This window comes from Phaseolus vulgaris, chromosome 3 (genome assembly GCF_051622355.1).
Source record: "Phaseolus vulgaris cultivar YP4 chromosome 3, ASM5162235v1, whole genome shotgun sequence".
Lineage (NCBI taxonomy): Eukaryota > Viridiplantae > Streptophyta > Magnoliopsida > Fabales > Fabaceae > Phaseolus > Phaseolus vulgaris.
This window is the reverse complement of record NC_143500.1, coordinates 5,735,449-5,755,884: the sequence shown is the minus strand read 5'-3', so window position 1 is coordinate 5,755,884 and position 20,436 is coordinate 5,735,449. Positions and strand designations below refer to the sequence as shown.

General features: G+C 31.5%; 1 protein-coding gene across 1 annotated transcript; it reads right to left on the bottom strand.

The window, feature by feature from the left end:
- Window positions 1-9,879: 9,879 nt before the first annotated feature.
- XYL1 (alpha-xylosidase 1) lies at window positions 9,880-14,893 on the bottom strand. Its single transcript, XM_068606353.1, has 3 exons — window positions 14,510-14,893; window positions 13,458-14,140; window positions 9,880-11,907 (listed from the first exon to the last, which is right to left on the bottom strand). The coding sequence occupies exons 1-3, from the start codon at window positions 14,740-14,742 to the stop codon at window positions 10,046-10,048; spliced, it is 2,778 nt and encodes a 925-aa protein (XP_068462454.1). The 5' UTR covers window positions 14,743-14,893; the 3' UTR covers window positions 9,880-10,045.
- Window positions 14,894-20,436: the final 5,543 nt, after the last annotated feature.

Below are 20,436 nucleotides of genomic sequence, written 5' to 3'. Positions count from 1 at the left end.
CAGACATTAGTAAGCCCCATCTTTTGAGCTTCTTCCAAAGTACATATAACTCCATAAAATTCAGCAACCAGAGCAATCTAAACTTCAAGAAACACAAAGAAAGCTCCAATAAACCCCCACATACTCCCACGGAAAATACCTCCACAAGTGGCAAGACCTGGATATCCCCTAGTAGCCCGATTAGTGTTAATTTTAACACAACCTGGTGAAGGAAACTCTCATCTAACAGGAAGAGGACGAAAAACTTTACTAGTACGAGTATTAATACCAAAAAATTTAATCATGTTGAAATCCATCATATCATTCTTCATTGAAGCTTTAAATGACTTTCCCACTAGATAAGTTAAATCTTTAATAACCGAAATAGCCCTAGAAACCTCAATCTTATCCTGAAAATGAGCATAATTCCTCATATGTCATAACATCCAAATAGAAAAAGTTATCACAACAAGCTTAATCAATTTAACCAAAGGACTACCATCACTCTTAATAAAAGAAAGAAGATCATCCTTATTAGAGAAATGAGAAGTAGGAAGAATCTGACGAACCCAACTCCTAATATACAAAGCATTAGGGCATTCAAAATATAAATGTTGAATAGATTCATCATTCTTTTCACAAAGCGTACACATAGAATAAATATGCAAACCTTTATTTTGAATATGTTGATTTGTAGGAAATCGCCCATGAAAAACTTTCCAAAGGACAAGGCGAGATATATGAGGACCAAATAAATTTACCCCAACCACAGGGAACTCCTGGTTCCAAGAAAAAAGTCATAACCGATTTAAGAGTAAACCGACCAGACTCCAATTAGGAATATCATGTTCCTCCTTAACCATGATATGACTAAAAATATGAGGCATCTGATGTAAAGACAATGGAATAATCCAATCACAACCTGTCTAAAACTGAGAGACTATATCCGGAAGGCTAACATCATCAGATAACCCTGCAATGTTTGCTAAAGAAGTAATAGAACACCATTTATCATTCCAGAAATTGATAAAAGAACTTGCACTAACAGTCCAAGAAGTATAATCAAGTATAGTAGAATAAAACTGCTTAATTATCGACCAAAGAGATGAAGATCTATAAACCATTTTAAACTCATATTTTTATTTAAGAACCCTGGCTTTCAAGAGCAAAGACCAAGGCATGTTGCTATAAGCAAAGTTCCAAACAAGCTTAAGAAGATATACATTATTTTCATGGTGAAGGTTAATAATCTTCAAACCTCCATTCTCAAGGGGAGAACAAATCGTATCCCAATTAACAGTAGTTATGCCTTTCTTCAGAATATCGCCAGTCCAAATAAAATTTCGACACCACTGCTTAACTTCTTTAAGAAGAGAAATAGGTCATTTATACAAGTTAAAGTTATAAGCTAAAAGTCTCATAATCACCATATTGACCAACTGAATCTGACCCATCATGCTAAGAGATTTACCTTTCCAAGATGCTAGCTTCAATTTGACTTTAACAGCCAAAGGTTGAAGAAATCGACTATTTAGAGCATAAATAAAGATAAACACTCCTAAATAATTGAAAGGCAAACAACCATGACTACAAGAAAGAATATGTTGAATTTTGGTGACAAATCTTGCAGAATTATCCATGGTGAAAAAACTACTCTTAGAATTATTAACATATTGACCCGAGAAATCACCATATGTTTTAAGAAAAGTACTCAAATTTCTAAGAGACTTATTATCCGCCCTACAGAAAACAAAAATGTCATCAACATATAAAATACGAGATGGAGTGAGAAAACCTTGCGGACCAACCATATGTAGAATCTTCTTATCATTCACAAGCTTATAGAGACCTCTACTAAGAACTTCCTCTGCAAGACAGAAAAGTAGAGGAGATAAAGGATCACCTTGTCCAACACCTCTACTACAAGGAAAAAAACCCACCGTCTGCCATTTATTCTGATAGAAAGCATATCAGACCGGAGAATAATAATAATAATTCAACCGACAAACGAGGGGTGAAAACCAAAGCGTGTCAAAACTAATAGTAAAAACTTTCAACTCAAAGTGTCAAAGGCTTTATGAATATCAACTTTGTAAGCCATGTTACCTCCTCGAACCTTTTTAGAAAGCATGTTAATAGCTTCTGAAGCAATACCAATACAATCTTGAATGTCTCACATGCACAAACCCATTTTGATTAGGAGAAATTATTATGGCAGCCACAAGTGCAAGCCGATTTACCAAAATCTTGGAAATAATCTTAAATTTAAAATTAGCAACAACTATTGGCCTGTAATCTTTAATGGATTCAACACCCTAAATCTTAGGAATAAGTGATACCACATTACTGTACATTCCAAGGAGTACCCAGTTTTGTTTAAAAAACTGTTGGACAACATTGCAAACATCTGTCCCAATAATTTCCCAACAGGAATGATAAAAAACACCACCAAAACCATCAGGACCACGAGCACTATTACCATTAAGGTTTAAAACAACATTCTTGATTTCCAAAAAATCAGGATATTTAATCAACATCATATTCTCCTCAGAGGAAACCAGTTTAGAAATATAAGTACCAATAAAATCTTCCATATTACCTGTATCCTGAACATGAGAAATAGACTCAGCGTAAAGAGTTTTATAAAATCCAAAATATGTTCCTCAATAAGTTTAGGATCCTCAATAACCACATTATCAATCCGTAGACGATGAATCCCACTAGAATTATTTCTCCTCTTGACCACAACAAGGAAAAAAGCAGTATTTCTATCCCCATCTTTAAACCAAAGCATCTTATCTCGTTCTTTCCAAAACAAATATTGACAGTGAAGAGAATGATTAAACTCCTCCTTAGCGATCTTTTCTTGACAGAGAAGTCCATCAATATCAGACATACTAGCAGTCTCTAAGGTTTGTTGAATACCAAGAAGGAGACCCTACTTAAGAAGAACTGCATTGTGAACGATTCATCTCTAGGTTATGATGAAAAGATATATTTCAAAAGCTTTTTACTCAATATAAAACGTGTTCCGTTTACAACTTATTTTTCACATAGGTTGGAACAATCACTACAGGAAAAAATGACTTTAACGAAGGTTATTTAGCGGAGGTTAACATAATCCTAGGAATTGATTTAATTAATGGAAGTTTTTTAAACTTTGTTAAGTTCCAAAGATTATTTTAAAACCTCAAAAAATAACGAAGATTTTTTTAACCTTCATTAAATTTCAATGGTTTATTTTAAAACCTTAGCAAAATAACATAGGTTTTTTTAACTTTGATTAAATTCCAAAGATTTATTTTAAAACTTATGCAAAATAATGAAGGTTTTTTTAACTTTCAGTAAGTTTCAAAGGTTTATTCTACAACCTCAGCAAATTAACATAAGTCTTTTTAACATTTAAGTTTTAAAAGTTTATTCTAAAATCTCAACAAAATAAGAGAGGTTTTTTTTAACCTTCGTTAAATTCCAAAGATTTATTGTAGAACCTCAATAAAACCGTCCATATTTTTCAAACATCAATAAATAAATATAATTAAATCTATTTATAGATAAATAATTAATATATATATATATATATATTTAATATATTTTATAATTATAAAATTATCTAAAATTTTGAAAGTGTAACTTTACATTACAAATAAGTTTTCTAAAGTTTCAAAACTTTATTTTAAAAACTCAGCAAAATAACCTTAGATAATAAGTATTTCAACAACTAATCTTGGATAATAAATATTTTAATAGTATTTGCATATTTCTTATGATTGATGGTAGTTGGTTTATATAATTCCTAGTTTTTTTGTTACAAATTCATACATAAAAAAACTTGACTTATTTTGTTTTAGCTTTTGATGTACGTATATAATATTTAATTCTCATAATTTTTAAATATTTTAAATTAAAGCCTTTATTTTAAAATGAATATAATAATTAATTCACTGTGAAAGTGAGAAGTGATAAAGTTAATTTCTCCTTGCAATATGTTCTTGCATTCTTTAGCTAAGAACACACATGGCTTTGAAGCCCACATCTGATAGATAATGCAATTATTTAGGATATATAAAGCAGTGATAAACATTAATTGTTGTTGAGCTATGTAATAGTGACTTGTGATCCAAGTTGAGGTTGTATGATGGAAGAAAAAATATTGGAGTAAGAAGAAGATAGTGCAATATTGATTCCTTACTAGGACTGTCGTCGGCAACCATTGACCAATAAGTCAGGAATATCGTTAGAGATGGTGGAAAATGGGGTTGAAGATTTTGGAACTCGTGGTATTCTACGAAAGTTTTTAAACTCATGGTATTTAATAGGAAAAGACTTTTCCTGAGGTTTAAAAAATCTCAGAGAACACGTTCCCCATGAAAATTACAATCATAGATAAATGACTTAATAAAGGTTTTAACCTTGGATAATGTAAAAATAAACTCGTTAAAATTATTTTTTTTATATTTTTTTCTTGTAATGTATATGAACCTAATAAATGATGGAGCTTGTGTCTCGTTTAAATTTGAAATGTGGTTTTACAAATTTTAATGCAAAAATAAACAAGGAAAAAGTTGTTGTTTGGTAAATAAAAGTATTTTTATGTTCTTTATAATCTAAACATGTATAAAGTTTATATACATTTTTTTAGTTTAAGATCCCCTAGAATTGAAATTTTTAAAAAAAATATAAATTAAAATTAATTTATGAATAAGTTGGAAAATATTTTTTAAGGAAGTTAACATGAAAGAATCTGTAAGAAATAATTAATATATACACTAATTTTAGTTTAAAAGCTAGCACAATTTAATATTATTTTTTTCCTAAAACTTTTTGTTTGCAATCCCTTTCGAACTGCTCAAGCCAAATCGCCTGGATGTTGTACCTATATTTGCTACCTATACTATATGGATACGTATCCTTACAGTTTAAAAATAAATAACAGCACGAGGGAGTAGTTCAATCTCACTTTATATATTTTATTTTTATTTGTTTTTCCATTAAAATTAAGTTTAAATAAAAATTTAGTCAATGATTAAAATTAAAACAGTTCAAAAATGAACTATAATGATCTTGGTAAAAATGTAAATAAGTTTAACATATTTAATCAATTCATTATTTATATATTATCAAATATTTTATAGAATGAATGTTTTGATTAGTCTAATAAACTATGGTTAAGATATTTTCTAAATCATTCGGATATCATATAACTCAATTTTATAAAATTGATTTAAAATAAAATTTACATTCATTTATATATTATAAAATATTTTTATTTTCAATATCCTAGTTAATTGATCTCAAGAAACATAAGTTTTAATTTTTTTAACATGTATTTAATTACTCGAACACTATAGAAGCTACACTTTGGAGTTAATATTGTATAACAATAACTTTAATTAATTCCTTCAAGTATCGAACTACCTCATTGTAAAATATGTGTTGCAATTGTAATTACAAAGTCGACAGAATATGTGTACTGGTGGTGGCTATTTATCAGAAGGTTTCTGAATGCTTCTGATGATGATGTTCCGTCATTGGTAGACAAATTTCTTTATGACACAACTAATACACGTAAATAACTACATAATGCATTGATGTTGCTCATGCTCACCTACTTCGCTTAAGTTGTAAAGACTTTCTATTAAATAGAATAAACAATATATGATATTTAAGTTTTGAAGTTTCGTTTGATTGGGTCATGAGATAAGATAAGAAGCTTGGATTTTGGAGATATCCTATAAAACATTATATGCATATATAGTTGTTTTGCTCTCACACTCAAAGTTTCTGTTATGTAATTAGGATTGAAATGTACACTAGTGTGAATCAAGACGAAATGAATGCGGCTATTATAAATTTATAAGGGCGGTTGTATAGTCGCATTTGATAAACGTGCACTTGTCAATTGAAGAGATAAGAGTGTGGCTATATAGCCGCACTTGAAAATACCATTTATAAGTGTGATTATTTCTTATAGCCATACTTAGTGCCAAAATATTAAAAAAAATTCAAAAAATTTAAAACACCGTCAATCTTGTGTGAAGGCAACGTTGATGAAGAGTGGCACGGGAGTGCCAACAACGGCAGCGGAAGCGGCGACGGACAAGGAAGCAACGACGGAGCAAACCAAAAAACCCACAAGAACCCACGAAGACAATGAAAGAGTACTGAGCAATGAAAGAAACCAAATAATGTAAGAAAAATGAAAAAAATTATACATGAAGAGTGGCATGGGAGCGTCAGCAACGGCGGCGACAGATAGGGAAGCAGCGACGGAGATAGCCAATGAAATAGTGCTTCGAGACCACCAATGCAAGGAAAAAATATATATAAGAAAAACGAAAACATTTATGCATATATTTGTGAAGAGGAAGAGGAAGAAAGAGAGCTCAAGAAACTTACATTGGCACAAATGGAATGCAGATGCAGCAGAAGGAGATGAACTCAAAGTGCAAACGCAAAACAAAAGCAGAGACAAGAAAGAAAGTATGAAATAGTGTGTGGCACGCTTCAAAATTTAAGGTAAAAAAGGATTTACGTATGCGGCTATTTGTCTAGCCGCATTCGTAAATCAAGTGTTTTGATTTACAAGTGTGGCTATACAAATAGTCGCATTTGTAAATCAAGCGCTTTGATTTACAAGTGCAGCTATTTGTATAACCGCATTCGTAAATCAAAATAATTTAAAAAATGTCACCGTGTTTTTTACGAAAGCGGGTAGCGCAAAAACCGCACTAAATAAAGAGTACTATTTTATTTTTTTCACTAGTGTTCATGTTAAAATATTTTCAAATTTCTTCATTTTGACTTCACTAGACGTCAATACTTCATTTCTTTGGAAAGAACTTAATGCATTTTTTATTTATGTCTTTTTTATTTTTTTGTCAAAATATTGTTAGTATAGATGAATATTTTTTTGAGGTTATCTAATAATATTGTTTAACTTTGAAACACTTCACAATGTATAACATCTAATAGTTGGTGTGTGTTATGTAGTTAGATATATTTGCAATTATATACTTGAGTTTAGTATAGAGTTGGATTCATATATGGTTATTGATAATACTTGAATTGTTCATGTTTTTACAGGCTTGTTGTATTTTCTAGGTGCTTCTATCTTTTTTGTTTTTGACTTTTAATATAAATTTGTATTTTTTATAGTAAATAAGAGTTTTAATGAATTTTGTATAAAAATTGTATATTTTCAGCTGAAATTTTTGTATAGACCATCTAATCAATTGATTTGATTAAAATTTTTGTAAATATCCTTTTAAATTGATCTTTGTTCCCAACTTTTGAAGCATTAATTGGATCATGAAGATTAGAAGTACTAAGGTAAAAGGAATAAACCACTCAAAGTTGCTAAGCAGAAGAAGCATTAGACGGTCTAGGAATTGGAAGTCACTCTAGTATATGATTTCTTTGTAAAGTAGATTTTCTTAGGCCACTTTGATGTAGTTGCTTAGGCCCATCCATTTGTATATTGGGTGGGAATGTGGGTTACTATAAACAAATCAAAACATAATCAGAAAATTATTTTTCTCCAGATAATACACGATACTAAAAATAGAGTATTTGAGATTTTCAATTTTTTAAATTGTTTTTGTTTAGAAAATATTTAAAGATATTAATAATATATTAAAAAGACATTTGCGGGAGTTAATTTGAACAAATTTGTTTATGAAAATGTAAAGTTTAGAGATATACAAAAAAAAGTCAAATAGAGTCATTCTACAAAATGCGCAGATTGAAATATTTTCGTTTTTGGATATAATATTTATTTGATTAAACATGTTTTTAGTAGATATATACTCAAAAGATTTCATTTAAGTGTTATAGTAAAAAGCATAAAAAGCATGTTACTCGTTCAACATATTCATCAAACCATCTACCATGACCAATTCTATAGATCATTAGAGAGTTTATTGTATATTGCAACTATACAAAACATAGTTATAGAACCTTCAAAATTTAAATAGACCATTTAGGTTTTTTTTTTATCCTGAAAACATGAACTCCTTATATGATCTTTTGGTCATCAAATCGTCTAGTAGGCTATAAACCATCTAGTGTCTCAATAGACCGTTTAGAGTTTTAACATATGCAATGCATGTTATGTGGACTAGATTTAGCTTTTCTGTTAATTTTTGTTATCATCAAAACATAAGAACATAAGTGTCACATATGATATTCTACTCATTGGACATCTAATGGTTCAATAGATCTTTAGGGACTTAATAGACTGTCTAAACAGATCGTTCGGGGTCTCGGCAATGAGTACCAAACCAAAGTAGTGGTCTTCTTGGTTCAATACAAACTTTAATGCATCAACTCGAATGTTTCTTTTAAAAAAATTTATGGTTAAGACCCCTTCTGTTAATGAGAGGAACTATTATTCCCTCACGAATTGAAAAAATTAAATCAACTTACTCAACAAAGAGACTCTTTATTAAAGGAATTACAAGAAAACTTGTTGAAAGCCTAAGGTCAAATAAAATGATATATTGACCGTCACCGTTGGGATGTTCAGTTAGAAATAAAGGATTGGGTGTATCTCAAATTGCAACCATATAAAACGAGACCTTTGGTTAAAAATTAGAATGAGAAGTTGAATCCACACTATGGTAACCTACAAAATCTAAGGGTGTTTCTTTCTGCATCCCGTCAAAGTTCTTCCTACACCCCATCAATATCCGAAAAGACGATTTCACCCTTTTTTTAAAAAATGACTTATGGATTAGCTTTTCTGAAATCTTTCTGGACACCCCTTTCCAAAAATTATAAGTGTATTCCGAAAAATATTTTCCAGAATTTTCAGAATGGATGTTTGGAATAAGATTTTCAAAACGTATTACACACGTTCTGGAATGTGTTTTCTGGAAGAAATTTTCTATAATATATTACATAAAGAGTTTTTCATAATGAGAACGAATTAGATATGATATTTTGATCATTTCACATATTTGATGGAGTGCAGAAAGAACTTTGACGGGGTGCAAGAAGAAACACCCAAATCTTAGCGAAGGTTGGAGCGGTAACGTATCAGTTCGAGCTCCCACTTTACTCTAAAATCCATTAAGTCTTTCATGTAGGGCAAAGACTTCCTACACCTAACAAATTTTTCAAACTCCAAAAATGCCCTTTATTCCAAAAATAAAAATCTATAATTGAAAATAATACATTCCGAAAAAGTAGATCTGGAACAGAGTATTATGTTCTGGAAATAAAAATCTGAAAACAATCAAAATTCCAATGAATAAAAAAATCCGGAATTGAAAATAATACATTCCGGAAAAATAGATATACGTAGTCATTTTTTTAAGGGCATTTTCGTCTTTTCCTCTGGAATTGAGTGCAGTTATATGGTGCAGGAAGCAATTGTGTTGGATTGTAGATCAAAAGGCAAGACTAGCAGGAGATTCTTGTCAAATGGGAAGAGTTACTAGCATTTGTAAGCAGCTAGGACAAGGTAGTTTTTGTAATAGTTGAACATTTTCCACAATTTCACCTTAAGGACAAGGTGCATCTTGATGGGCCAGCTATTGTTAATACTCAGTACAAAGATCTATGAAAGAAGAAATAAGTGATAGAGAAATACAACTATTTGATTTAATTCAAGTAGGTGAGAGTTTATTACTTGTTGTACAATTGTATACAAAGTTCTCATTTGTCATGTGAGAATTCTCTTCTTTTACTTTTCCTGAACCAGTTTCTATTAGCAGACCACGGAATGACTGAGAAAAAAGAACATGAAAGGGATGCAGATGCATATGACTAGGAGGAGACCACCTTAAAATATAAAGTCCACAATGATTAGATTCTTGATGTTTTGACCATATTCATATTGTTGAGTTTAGTTTACTATTCTAAATCACTTGAATGACAAGAAGTTTGAACTTCAGGTACCAAAAAACTAACATAACATTCAAATTGCTAGTTAAAATGGAAAAGGATGAGCACAATTCTAGCTCATCTCCTCTCCCTCACAACGCCTACAAGAATTGTAGAAAAGAAAATAACACAACAAGATTACAAAATCATAAATAACGTGAGGCCACTATAACTATCTTCACCCCATTTTCCAGGTCATAGCAAAGTTTTTACCCACTGGGATGTTCAAGCCCTTCAAAGCAACCATCACAGTTTTCTTCTCTCCTTCTCCCTCACTGTTCAAGTGCTCATGTTGTGATGTACTTATATTCACACTTGGCACACCAGTCAGAGGCTTTCCATCTATCTCAAATGAAGACACTGCTCCAGTTCCATCTAATCCCAACACTGATATAGCGTCAATAATCAAACCTTTATCCAAGGCAAACTTGCCCTCTTGGACATCTGACCAAACTTTCACTGCTCCTTGCTTCACAGTTGCATAGAGATCAACATAGGTTGAATAGCCATTTCCAAGGTTCATGTCTGGTAATTCATCATTATCAAGGAAAAGGTTCCCCTTAGCCTCTCCTTCGGCTGCCCCCGAGGGGAAGGTTACGATAAGGGTGAAGGGTGTCATTCTGGCCTCCTTGGAAACCAAACCACCCTGCTGCATAGGAAGAATGGTATTCTGATACAAATGCACATTGACAACATGCAGAGGAGCATCAAGGGTAACATAGACACCATCCTTTGATGTAATGGTCTGAGTCCAATCAAGCAAACTGTACCAGCTACCAGGAGCAAAGAGTGCTTTAACTTGTGTTTTTCCCTGCTCAAGCACTGGAGAAACCATCAGACTGGTTCCTAGCAAGAACTGGGTGCTAAGGCCATAACATTCAGTGTATGTTGGAAATGAGAAGAAAAGAGGTCTGGCAATTGGGGCTCCACTGACATGAGCTTCGTAGTTCAGGGTGTAAAGGAATGGAAGTAGCTTATACCTTATACCCAAGGCATTTCTAGCAGACTCAGCCACTGACTGCCATTGGTAAAGCTCCTGTCTAGGGGAGTAGTAGTTTGCATGATCCCTTGAGAAGGGGTAGAAAGCCCCTACTTCAATCCATCTATTGCATAGTTCTTCAGTAGGCTGTGGATAGAAGCCACATATATCTGAACCCACCATTGGCACCCCAAATATGCCAAAATTGAGCATTGTGGAGATAGAGTACTTCAAGTTCTCCCATGTTCCCTGATTGTCACCTGTCCAATGTGCAGCATATTTGCCTGAACCGACATAAGTGGAACGGGACAAAATAAAGGGCCTTTTTCCTTGAAGCCCTTGAAGGCCCTTGTGAGTTGCAGCGGATTGTGCGAAGCCATAAAGACTGTGAGCATCATACTCTAAAACACCGTTATAGTGGTATGCACTAGTAGCTATAGTTTTGTAGCCAATAGGAGCTTTTATTCCTGAGGCATTAATTTTGTATGGAGGATCGTCCCACCTTGTGCTAGTGATGTTCTTGCATTCCAAGCAACATATCCATCCAGGTCCTGTTCCAGTAGGGCACTTTCCCTTGGGAATTTTGCACTTTCCAGAACAGAAATTTGATACCTCGTTCATGTCGATCCACAGGCCATCAACAGGTACAAGTTCATGGAAGCGGCGGATCTCATCAACCCACCAAGAAACTGTCTTTGGATTGAGAAAATCAGGGAAGTTTACTGCCCCAGGCCAAACTTGAGCCAAGAAGGGTTCCCCGTCATACTTGATAAAAACATCATTAGCTAAACCCCTTTGATATACACCGTAGCTGGTGTTAACAGCAATTCCAGGGTCAATAATGACAACATATTTCATGCCAATTTTGTGTATCTTGTCCAGGAAGTTCAAAAGCTTTGGACGAGGGTAATTCGCTGGATTGAGTGTGAAGTCCTTTTTCCCATCCATGTGATCATCATCATTCCAGATCACATCAAGTGGGATTTGAGCCTTCTTGTAATTCTCCACAACATCCTCAACCACTGAGAGATTGTGATATCCCCATCTGCATTGGTGGAATCCTACAATACCAAATACGTGAAAATATCAGTTAAACTACTCAGAAAGAAAAATCCAGATACCACTTTCAACTAGTTCTGGAATAATAAGGATCAAATGTTATCCCCCCTTTAATGAAACAGTGTCATGTGAATGATAATAGTTAAAATACTGTTAGAAAAACTTCAGGCACCACATCCAAGTAGATCTGGAACAGTAACATCAAATGCTACCCACCCCTTTCATTTAATATTGACAAATGAGGTAGTGTCATGGGAATGATATCAGTTACAATACTTTTAGAAAAACTTCATGCAACACATTCAGTTAGATCTGGAATCGTAGGAATGAAATACTACCCACCCTTTTCATTTAATTGACAAAAGAAGTAGAGATAGCATCAAGTGAATAAAGCAAAGTATAGTTTAAAGAATGTCTGCCATGAAGAAAAATAGATTGTAAAAGCAAATTTGAGAGATACAAGACAAAATCTCTCGTGCTTTAATTTCACCCAATTCCCTACACTTTATAAGCTCCTGTCTCTCTGCTCCACTCCTCTCCCCGAATGACAAATATACACACAGACAAAGCATGAATCCAGAATTAGTTCGTAGAAGATTAGATAACAATGGCCATTTGGATCAGTGCAGCACCAGGTTAAAATTGAAGATGAAAAGTCCTTGGATCAATTTTAAAATTGTATTGAAAACTCATCCATGAATTTTTCACTATAATCATAACCCTATTGTAGTAATTGATCCTTTAATTCCATTTATCAAGAAACATTATCTTTAAAAGGACAGGAAATCTTTTGCAAGGTTAGTGCTGTTATTGACCCATAATCCCACAGATATCAGTACGATCTTTCTCCCAAGATAAATAAACAAAGTGATATACCACGTCTATGCAATGATAGTCACAGACAAGGACCCACAGATTGCTTTGTAGAAATATGTAACAAAGGTCAAATTCTTGAATCAAAAGTTTATTAGAAAAGAGGAATTCTTTTATATGGAAAAGTTAAGTAAGCAACTTTTATGTGGCACCTTATCTTTCCATGTGGACCTGAAGGGTATTAAATTACTCAACTACTAAAATTGGACGTACAAAAGTTATTCACGACCCAATTCATAAAAATAGTGATTTATCATCAAAATATCTTTGCAGACCCAACTTTAGAAAACAAACCAGAACATCCCAAATTATTCAATATACAGGTAAGCTAAAGCAGAAAACAGCTAACTGGAAAATCATAACTCTGCATTCCCAACTGCATTATGCACACAAACCAAATAATCTCAGAGTCGTGCATCAAAAAAGTCACTGAAATCAAATAATCACAGATATGAAAACTGCAGTTCCTTGCATTTTTTCAATATTGTATCATTAAGTATTTGGATCTGTCAAGACGCGGTTTTCCTAATTAATAATTACTCAAACTACCTAAAAGGATAATTTGATGTTGAATATTAAATATTAAACATTGACAGCACCCAAATGAATATCACTAATGTCATAAATACCAAGTAGAATAGGCACTATAAAAAACATAAGAGTGACAAATGAGTCATACCGAAAGCCCAGTAAGGCATAGGAGCTGGTCTTCCAATTAAGGTAGTGTACTGATCAACAACATTCAGAGGACTAGGCCCAGAAAAGAAGTAAAAGTCGAAAACACCTCCAATAATCTTGTATGTAAGAGATGTTCCTGTGTAGAAAACATCCATTCCATTGCTATTGAGCAACAGAACACCATGTGCAGAAGCCTTGCCACCTGCGTTTCTGAGATCCATGTACACAGGGTGCGATCCATACAGATCGGCATTGAGATTAATGGCTGAAATGTCAGTGGTGTACAAGGTGTAAGGGTCACTAGGGTACAACTTGATCCCATGTGGCTGTGTGTTCTCTCCCAAACCATACAAAGAGGCACTCTTTGGCAATTTGGTGGAAATCTCAAGGTACTGGTCCTTGAAAACAAGGGAACTAAAAGGGTCAGAATCAGAAGAAGAGGTATCAAAAAGGGTCTCACCATTGGACTTCCTTTTCACTACAAAGCTAAAAGGATCCGAAGTGTAGCTAAACAGAAATTCAGAACCAGAATACTCAGAGACAGTTATAGGGTTCTTCCTGAACTTCCCAATGCTTTGAGTCAAAGGTGGTGGTTGCTCCCTCGGCAAAAGGTTGTACGGAACCTCCCACCTTTGCTTCTGTGCATCGGTTATGTGTACCCTTAAACGATTATCTGTCTCGTGCCTGCAAAATCAGAAACAATTATCAAGGTCAAAATCAGAATAAAAAAAGCTTTAATCTTGTATCGGAACACAAAAAACATTATTGTTTTTCCTCCATAATTGTCTTTCGTGATACTACCATACTAAATATAAACATACTTAAAAATGACTTTTTTTTCTCTTATTGAAACACAAAAAGCATTACTTTTTCCTCCATAATCATCTTCCAGATACTAGATACCAAATGCAAGCATTTTTCTAGCAGAATCCATAAAAACATTTTCTTTAGCAGAGATTTAAAAAGATTTAGGACTAACCTCTTCCTCTAAACATTAAATTTAGAAAAATGCAGATGGATGTGCAGAGTAGTGGTTGAAGAAGTGAGACTTACTTGACATAGAACCTAAGAAGGGGAATGTCAGAGCCATAGGTTTTGGTTTTCTCCTTAACTTGGAGGATCCCTACAAGGCCACCATCAGGGGTCTCTTCAATGGAGACAAGACGGTAGCCTTGGCCAATTTTTGTGGCATTTTTGGAAGAAGAACTTGCTCCTGCTGAACACAGAAGCAGAACTAGGAGAAGGGAAGAGAGAGATATAGCAGCTAAATGGTTTGAAGACACCATAGCTCACTCTGGAGTAATGCTGCTGCTACTACTGCTACTGTGAGGGTAGCAATGGTGTATAAATAACCAGCCAAGCTAGGTAGATGGCTGATGCAGAGCAAATTACTCTCTTACCCATGTGTGTAGTTTTAAGATTCATGTGTTAAGATATGAGAGTTACTATAGAGAGAATATTATATAATTTGGTATCCAAGGAAACAAACAGTGTTACTTTGTTTCTTACGTCATGTTGTGAATAAATAATATTATGCCCTCCTATAAACACATTACTATTTATGAAAATTGTTAAATAAAAGGTAATAATATTTTATATTTTGAAATTTTGGAAACTATTTAATCCTTTCTTTATTTAGGAAATAAGATAAGGTTTTTAGTCTAAAGATGTACAATTATTTCATCTGAGTAAAGTTAGATTTTCTTATCAAATATTTTTTATGACAAAGTTATTAAATGAACAAATATATTTTATTTTTTAAATTTTTTTTTTTATAAAAAGTTTTTATGTTAGGCATCACTATCTTATTTGACATCTCAGATAGACTGATACCTTAAGTAACAACAATCATTTATCATCACATGAAAAAATTATTATTAAAAAAAAATAAAAATATATATATACACCAAAACTCATATATTAATAAAAAAAATATTTTATCTCTTAGAACTTTAAGAATAAATACATTGTTTTTTTTTTATCTTAGGAGCATGCACTTTTAAACATATTTTAATGTACTAAAAATAATACATGTTTTATAAATTTGAAAAATATTTTATTAAATGTGGTTAAATTTGAAAATAAAGAAAATTTTGCCATAATTTTATCATTTTATAGCCATGTAATTATCATTATAATTAAGATTATGATTATTAAATAAATGGGATTACAAAAGTGAACTTGTTATATGAATATTATCTGGATCTGTGTTGACTATGCCTATTAAATGAATGTTACTTATAAGGATGCCAAATTAATTTGTTTTCATGGATATTATTTGTTAAGAAATTGCATTAATTAAATACAAGTATTTGTAAAAATAATATTTGATTTTTTAAATTGAGTAGGAGTGAAGATAGGTACGTATGGATTTCACTATTTTTAATGAAGTACTTATTAAAAAAATTTGTTCTATTAAGTGATTACAATAAATTTTTTATTTTCATCTTAAGTACATTATTGTATTGATTTTTTGCAAATGACCTAATTAATTTCTTTTTGTCTTTTCATCATCAACCCATTTATCAACTTACTCTCTCTCACTCCAATATAAGTTAAAAAAAAAACAATAAAAATAACAATTTTGCGTTGACGACAAAATCAAACAATAACATATTTTAAAAAAATGTCCAAATCCATTAGTTAAAACTTTATAAAGGTTTTTTAATATAAAAAAAAATTGTATTAGTGAATGGAATCTGTATACACTTTGTAGTGTCTACTTATAATGTGAAAAGATCTCTAGTTTCATAAAATAGCAAGCTGTTCTGAACATGTGACAAATATGTTAGAAGTTATGAAAAGTTTGTCTTGTTATAAAGAGTTTGTTACTCTATGCGGAAATTATGGCAACAGTGAAGTATAATGTAAGGATAGTAATGGGTTTTAAATTTGACATTAACATAGTACGAGAAGAATCTTGAAATTAAGGTTTAAAATTAAAAAACAAAAAATAATTTCTTAAAGCTAATAACATATTTTTAGAACAGTAAAATTGAATTAAATTGTTAATGATAAAAGAAGAAGAAAAAAAAAGATGTATCCGTGAAAAAGCAACGTGGAAGAAGGAGGGAGTGATGGAATGCATGTGATGGTGTGGGGAATGGAGGCAATTATCTGATGGTGTGTGGGGGCAGCACGGTGTTTGTTTCTTTCTTATGTTTCTCTCTCTGGGCCCATCTTGCGTTTGCGTCTCACGTTTCTTCTCACCCCTGCTTCAACCATTTCAGCCATCTTATGCCTATAAGGTCTTCTGATGGCACTTCAAAATAAATAAATATTTTTTTTATATTTTTTACTCCAATAAGAGATATAGGAGTTTAATATATTTATAATTAGATAAAATCACTAGTAAATCTGAGTAATTTGGATTTACTAAAAATTATTACTTAAAAATTGATTTTTTTTTACAATAGATTAGTTTGTTTATTATTTGGTAATTACCTTATTGGATATTAGTTAAGTCTAAAAGTTTGTGGGTAAAGTTTTATTGTTAATGGAATACTAACTCAATCTCATTCACCTACTTAAATACTTTTATATTCTTCTAAATTTTTATTTGAGTGTTGAAGAATATGTTGCAAGTGGATCAGTTCATCAATAATGTTCGTGAAGACTTATTACTTTCTTTCATGAAGGATGAATATTTTATTTTTCTAGTTTGTGTGAGTTTGATTATGATGTAGGAGTTTGTATTTGTCTTTTATCAAGTTTAATTGATCCAATAATGATTTCAAAATGTTTTAAATTGTTTGAAAATTGTTGATAATATTAAGAGAATTTTAATGTTGAATTGATAATTTAATTTGTTGAAATATTCTAATTGAAGCTTTTTATATACTGAAGTGAATATTTCAACTAGATGATTTATCGAATCAATTAGTTAAAATCACTTCAAATATTTTGTGAAGGTTTTTCAGTATGCTAAACGCATAGGTTCAATAGATTAAAATTCTTAAGTTTTCATAAGGTTGTTGTCTGTGAAGATTTAACATATTGAAAACTTAAATGAATCTATTGTTTTCACCTTAAGTGAAATCAACATATTGAAACAAAGTTTTAATCGATTAAAATTGTCAATTTTAGTTTTAGATAAAACTATATTCTTCTATGTTTTAAATAGAAATCAAGATTTTAAAAAAATAAGATAAGACAAAGAAATTATCCCGTTAGTGAAAGAAAACCTTTCAAAATTTGCATTTTGATTCTTGGAGAAAATCTGGTAAGTTCTTGGATCATTTTTTGTTGTGTTGAATAGTTTTTTTATTTATTTTAGTTTTCCAAAACCTATTTGTTTCTACAACAAAATTCAGGTGTAGTTGTTTTGTATTTGAATCTTTTCTGTATTGTCGTGTGAAATTAGATAGGGTTTCTATTTTCTTATCAGTGTTGTGTGTTGTGTCGTTAAATAACACTCTTGTAGGATTTAAGACTTGAGCTCTTGAGAGTCTTGTGTTATAAAGATTTTGTGACTCATTGGAATTTCAATTGGTGTGGCTGAAAAACTAGATGCAACTTGTGGAAGAGTGAACTAGTATAAAAATTACTATGTGATCCTCTTTCTTTTCTCTCTTTATGTTTTTCCATTGAATTCTTAAATTGATTCTTGTGTTCTACAAATTTTAACAAATTGATATTTTGACTAAATAAAATTTAACTGGTTAATTTTTCAAATTTATGTTAGTTAATTCAAATTTTAATTTGTTGTTTTGTTATCCGCAAATACTTTAATCTCTTAATTATTAAGAGTTTTGTTATAAACAACATTTTCAAGAAAGTTCAATTCACTCACCTCTTAAACTCACTCTATCATTCTAACAGTTGGAATTTAGAGTTGATTCTTGAAATTTATTCAAGTTTTGATCCTTGGTTTTTTGAAAATAATTGAGAATATATTGTCTTTCATTGAGGTTGCCCCTATTAACAAACCACCCATGTTTGGAGGAGTGAATTATCAACTTTGGAAAGTAAGAATGAAGATCTTTATATAATCAATTGATCAAAGTATTTTGGATGCAATTGATAATGGTCCTTTTGTGCCTAAGCATGTTGTAAATGATGAACTTGTTGAAAAATCATGGGTTGACTAGTCTGAAACTAAAAATATAAAGGCTCAATATGATTGCATGACAAAGAATATTATAACCTCTGCATTGAATATGGATGAATTTTTTAGGGTATCGTAGCCTTCATCGGCTAAGGAGATGTGAGACATTTTGGAAGTAACTCATGAAGGAACTTTAAATGTAAAAAGAGACAAAAAAAAAACATGCCCTGATACAAAAGCATGAAATCTTTATAATGCAGTAGGGAGAGACAATTACATATGTGCATAAATGGTTTACATGTATTATAAACCATCTTATTTTTCTTGGGGAAGACCTTTGACAGAGAAAAGTTGGATATCAAGGTTCTAAAGTGCTTGGACAAAACATGGAAATCCAAGGTCATGACTATTTTAGAATCACGATATTTGACGACTGACAATAGCTACTTTGTTTGGAAAGTTAAGAGACCATGAAATTGAAATGAACAAATTAAATAAGTAGGAAAGTATAGATAAGAAGGCCAGAGGAATAGCTTTGAAATCTTGTGTCTAGAAAAGTGAGGAAGACTCCAGTGAATGCAGTGACACAGAGACATTGAACATGCTAACTAGAAAGTTTGGTAAATTCCTAAAAAAGAAAGGCAGAGATAAGGTGCATTCAACAAAAATGTATAACTTTAGAAAACCTGTTGAATCTAGTTCATCTAATTTCACTTATTTTGACTGTGGTAAATAAGGACATATCAAAACAATTTAAAATAAAGCCCGATCACTCTATAAATTGGATTCAGGAGCTTGGGGGGCTTGTTTACTATCCAATAACAAAAAATAGTGATATAATATTATCCACTTTTTAGAATATGATAAAACCACCTACAAATCCGAATAACTCATTTTTACTTAAAAACCGATTTATATTGTAACAAGCTAATGAGCTTAATATTTGGTAATGACCTGAATGAATATTAATCTTGGCTCAAAAGCCTATAAATTTAGATTTATTCTCTAGGAGCACTAACTCAATCTCATTCACTTAAATGCTTTTACATTTCTCTATGTTCTTACTAACTTAAACGTAAGAGAATCTTCTATTGGTAGATTTTTACTCGGTGATTCATCTATTAACCTGAAAACCCTTCAACATAAAAATTAACTCAACGCAAAGCTCGATCATCTATTTCGGACGGTTCCAACTCAACTTCGATAAATCAACTAATTTTTAGAATACATATATTCATTATGTAATAAAATAAAATAAATTTAAATATATATTAAATTTAAGTACTACTTTTTAATTAATTTAGCCACTAATATTATATAACAAAAGTAAGTTCTTAAATGATAATGTTAACACTTATTTCTTATTATTACATTTGTGAAATATCTTTAGATGCATTTACCTCCGAAAGTTGAAGAAGGATGATCGATCAATACATTTTCAAGGGTGAAAATACCTCTGAATTTTTGTAAGTGCATTCATCAATTGAAAAAAAAAATATGAAGAAAAATAGAAACAAGTATACTAAATGTGTTATATATTAAAATAAATAAATAAATAAAAGAGGTAAATAGTATAATAAAATAGTAATTAAAAAAGTAGACGTAAACTTGACGGTGTGACTATGTTTGGCTAATAGAAAATAAAACGTGGCGTGATTCTCGGCAGGATCCAATCTTAGGCTTGGATGGAGGCTCACACTGTTACTCGTGAAATCTCCTCGTCCCTTCTTCATCCTTTTTTTTTTTGTATATATAAAAAAAAGTTTTACACAATTTTCATGTTAATAATTCTTCTGATTTTTTTTTGTATAATGGTTCTTATAAATGTCTTATTATTATAAAAGTATTTTTTAGAAGCAAATGTACAAAATAAAATATAGAAGGAAACAAACATTATTTTGGCATTTTTTGTTTGTTTTTATTCCTCGTCCTT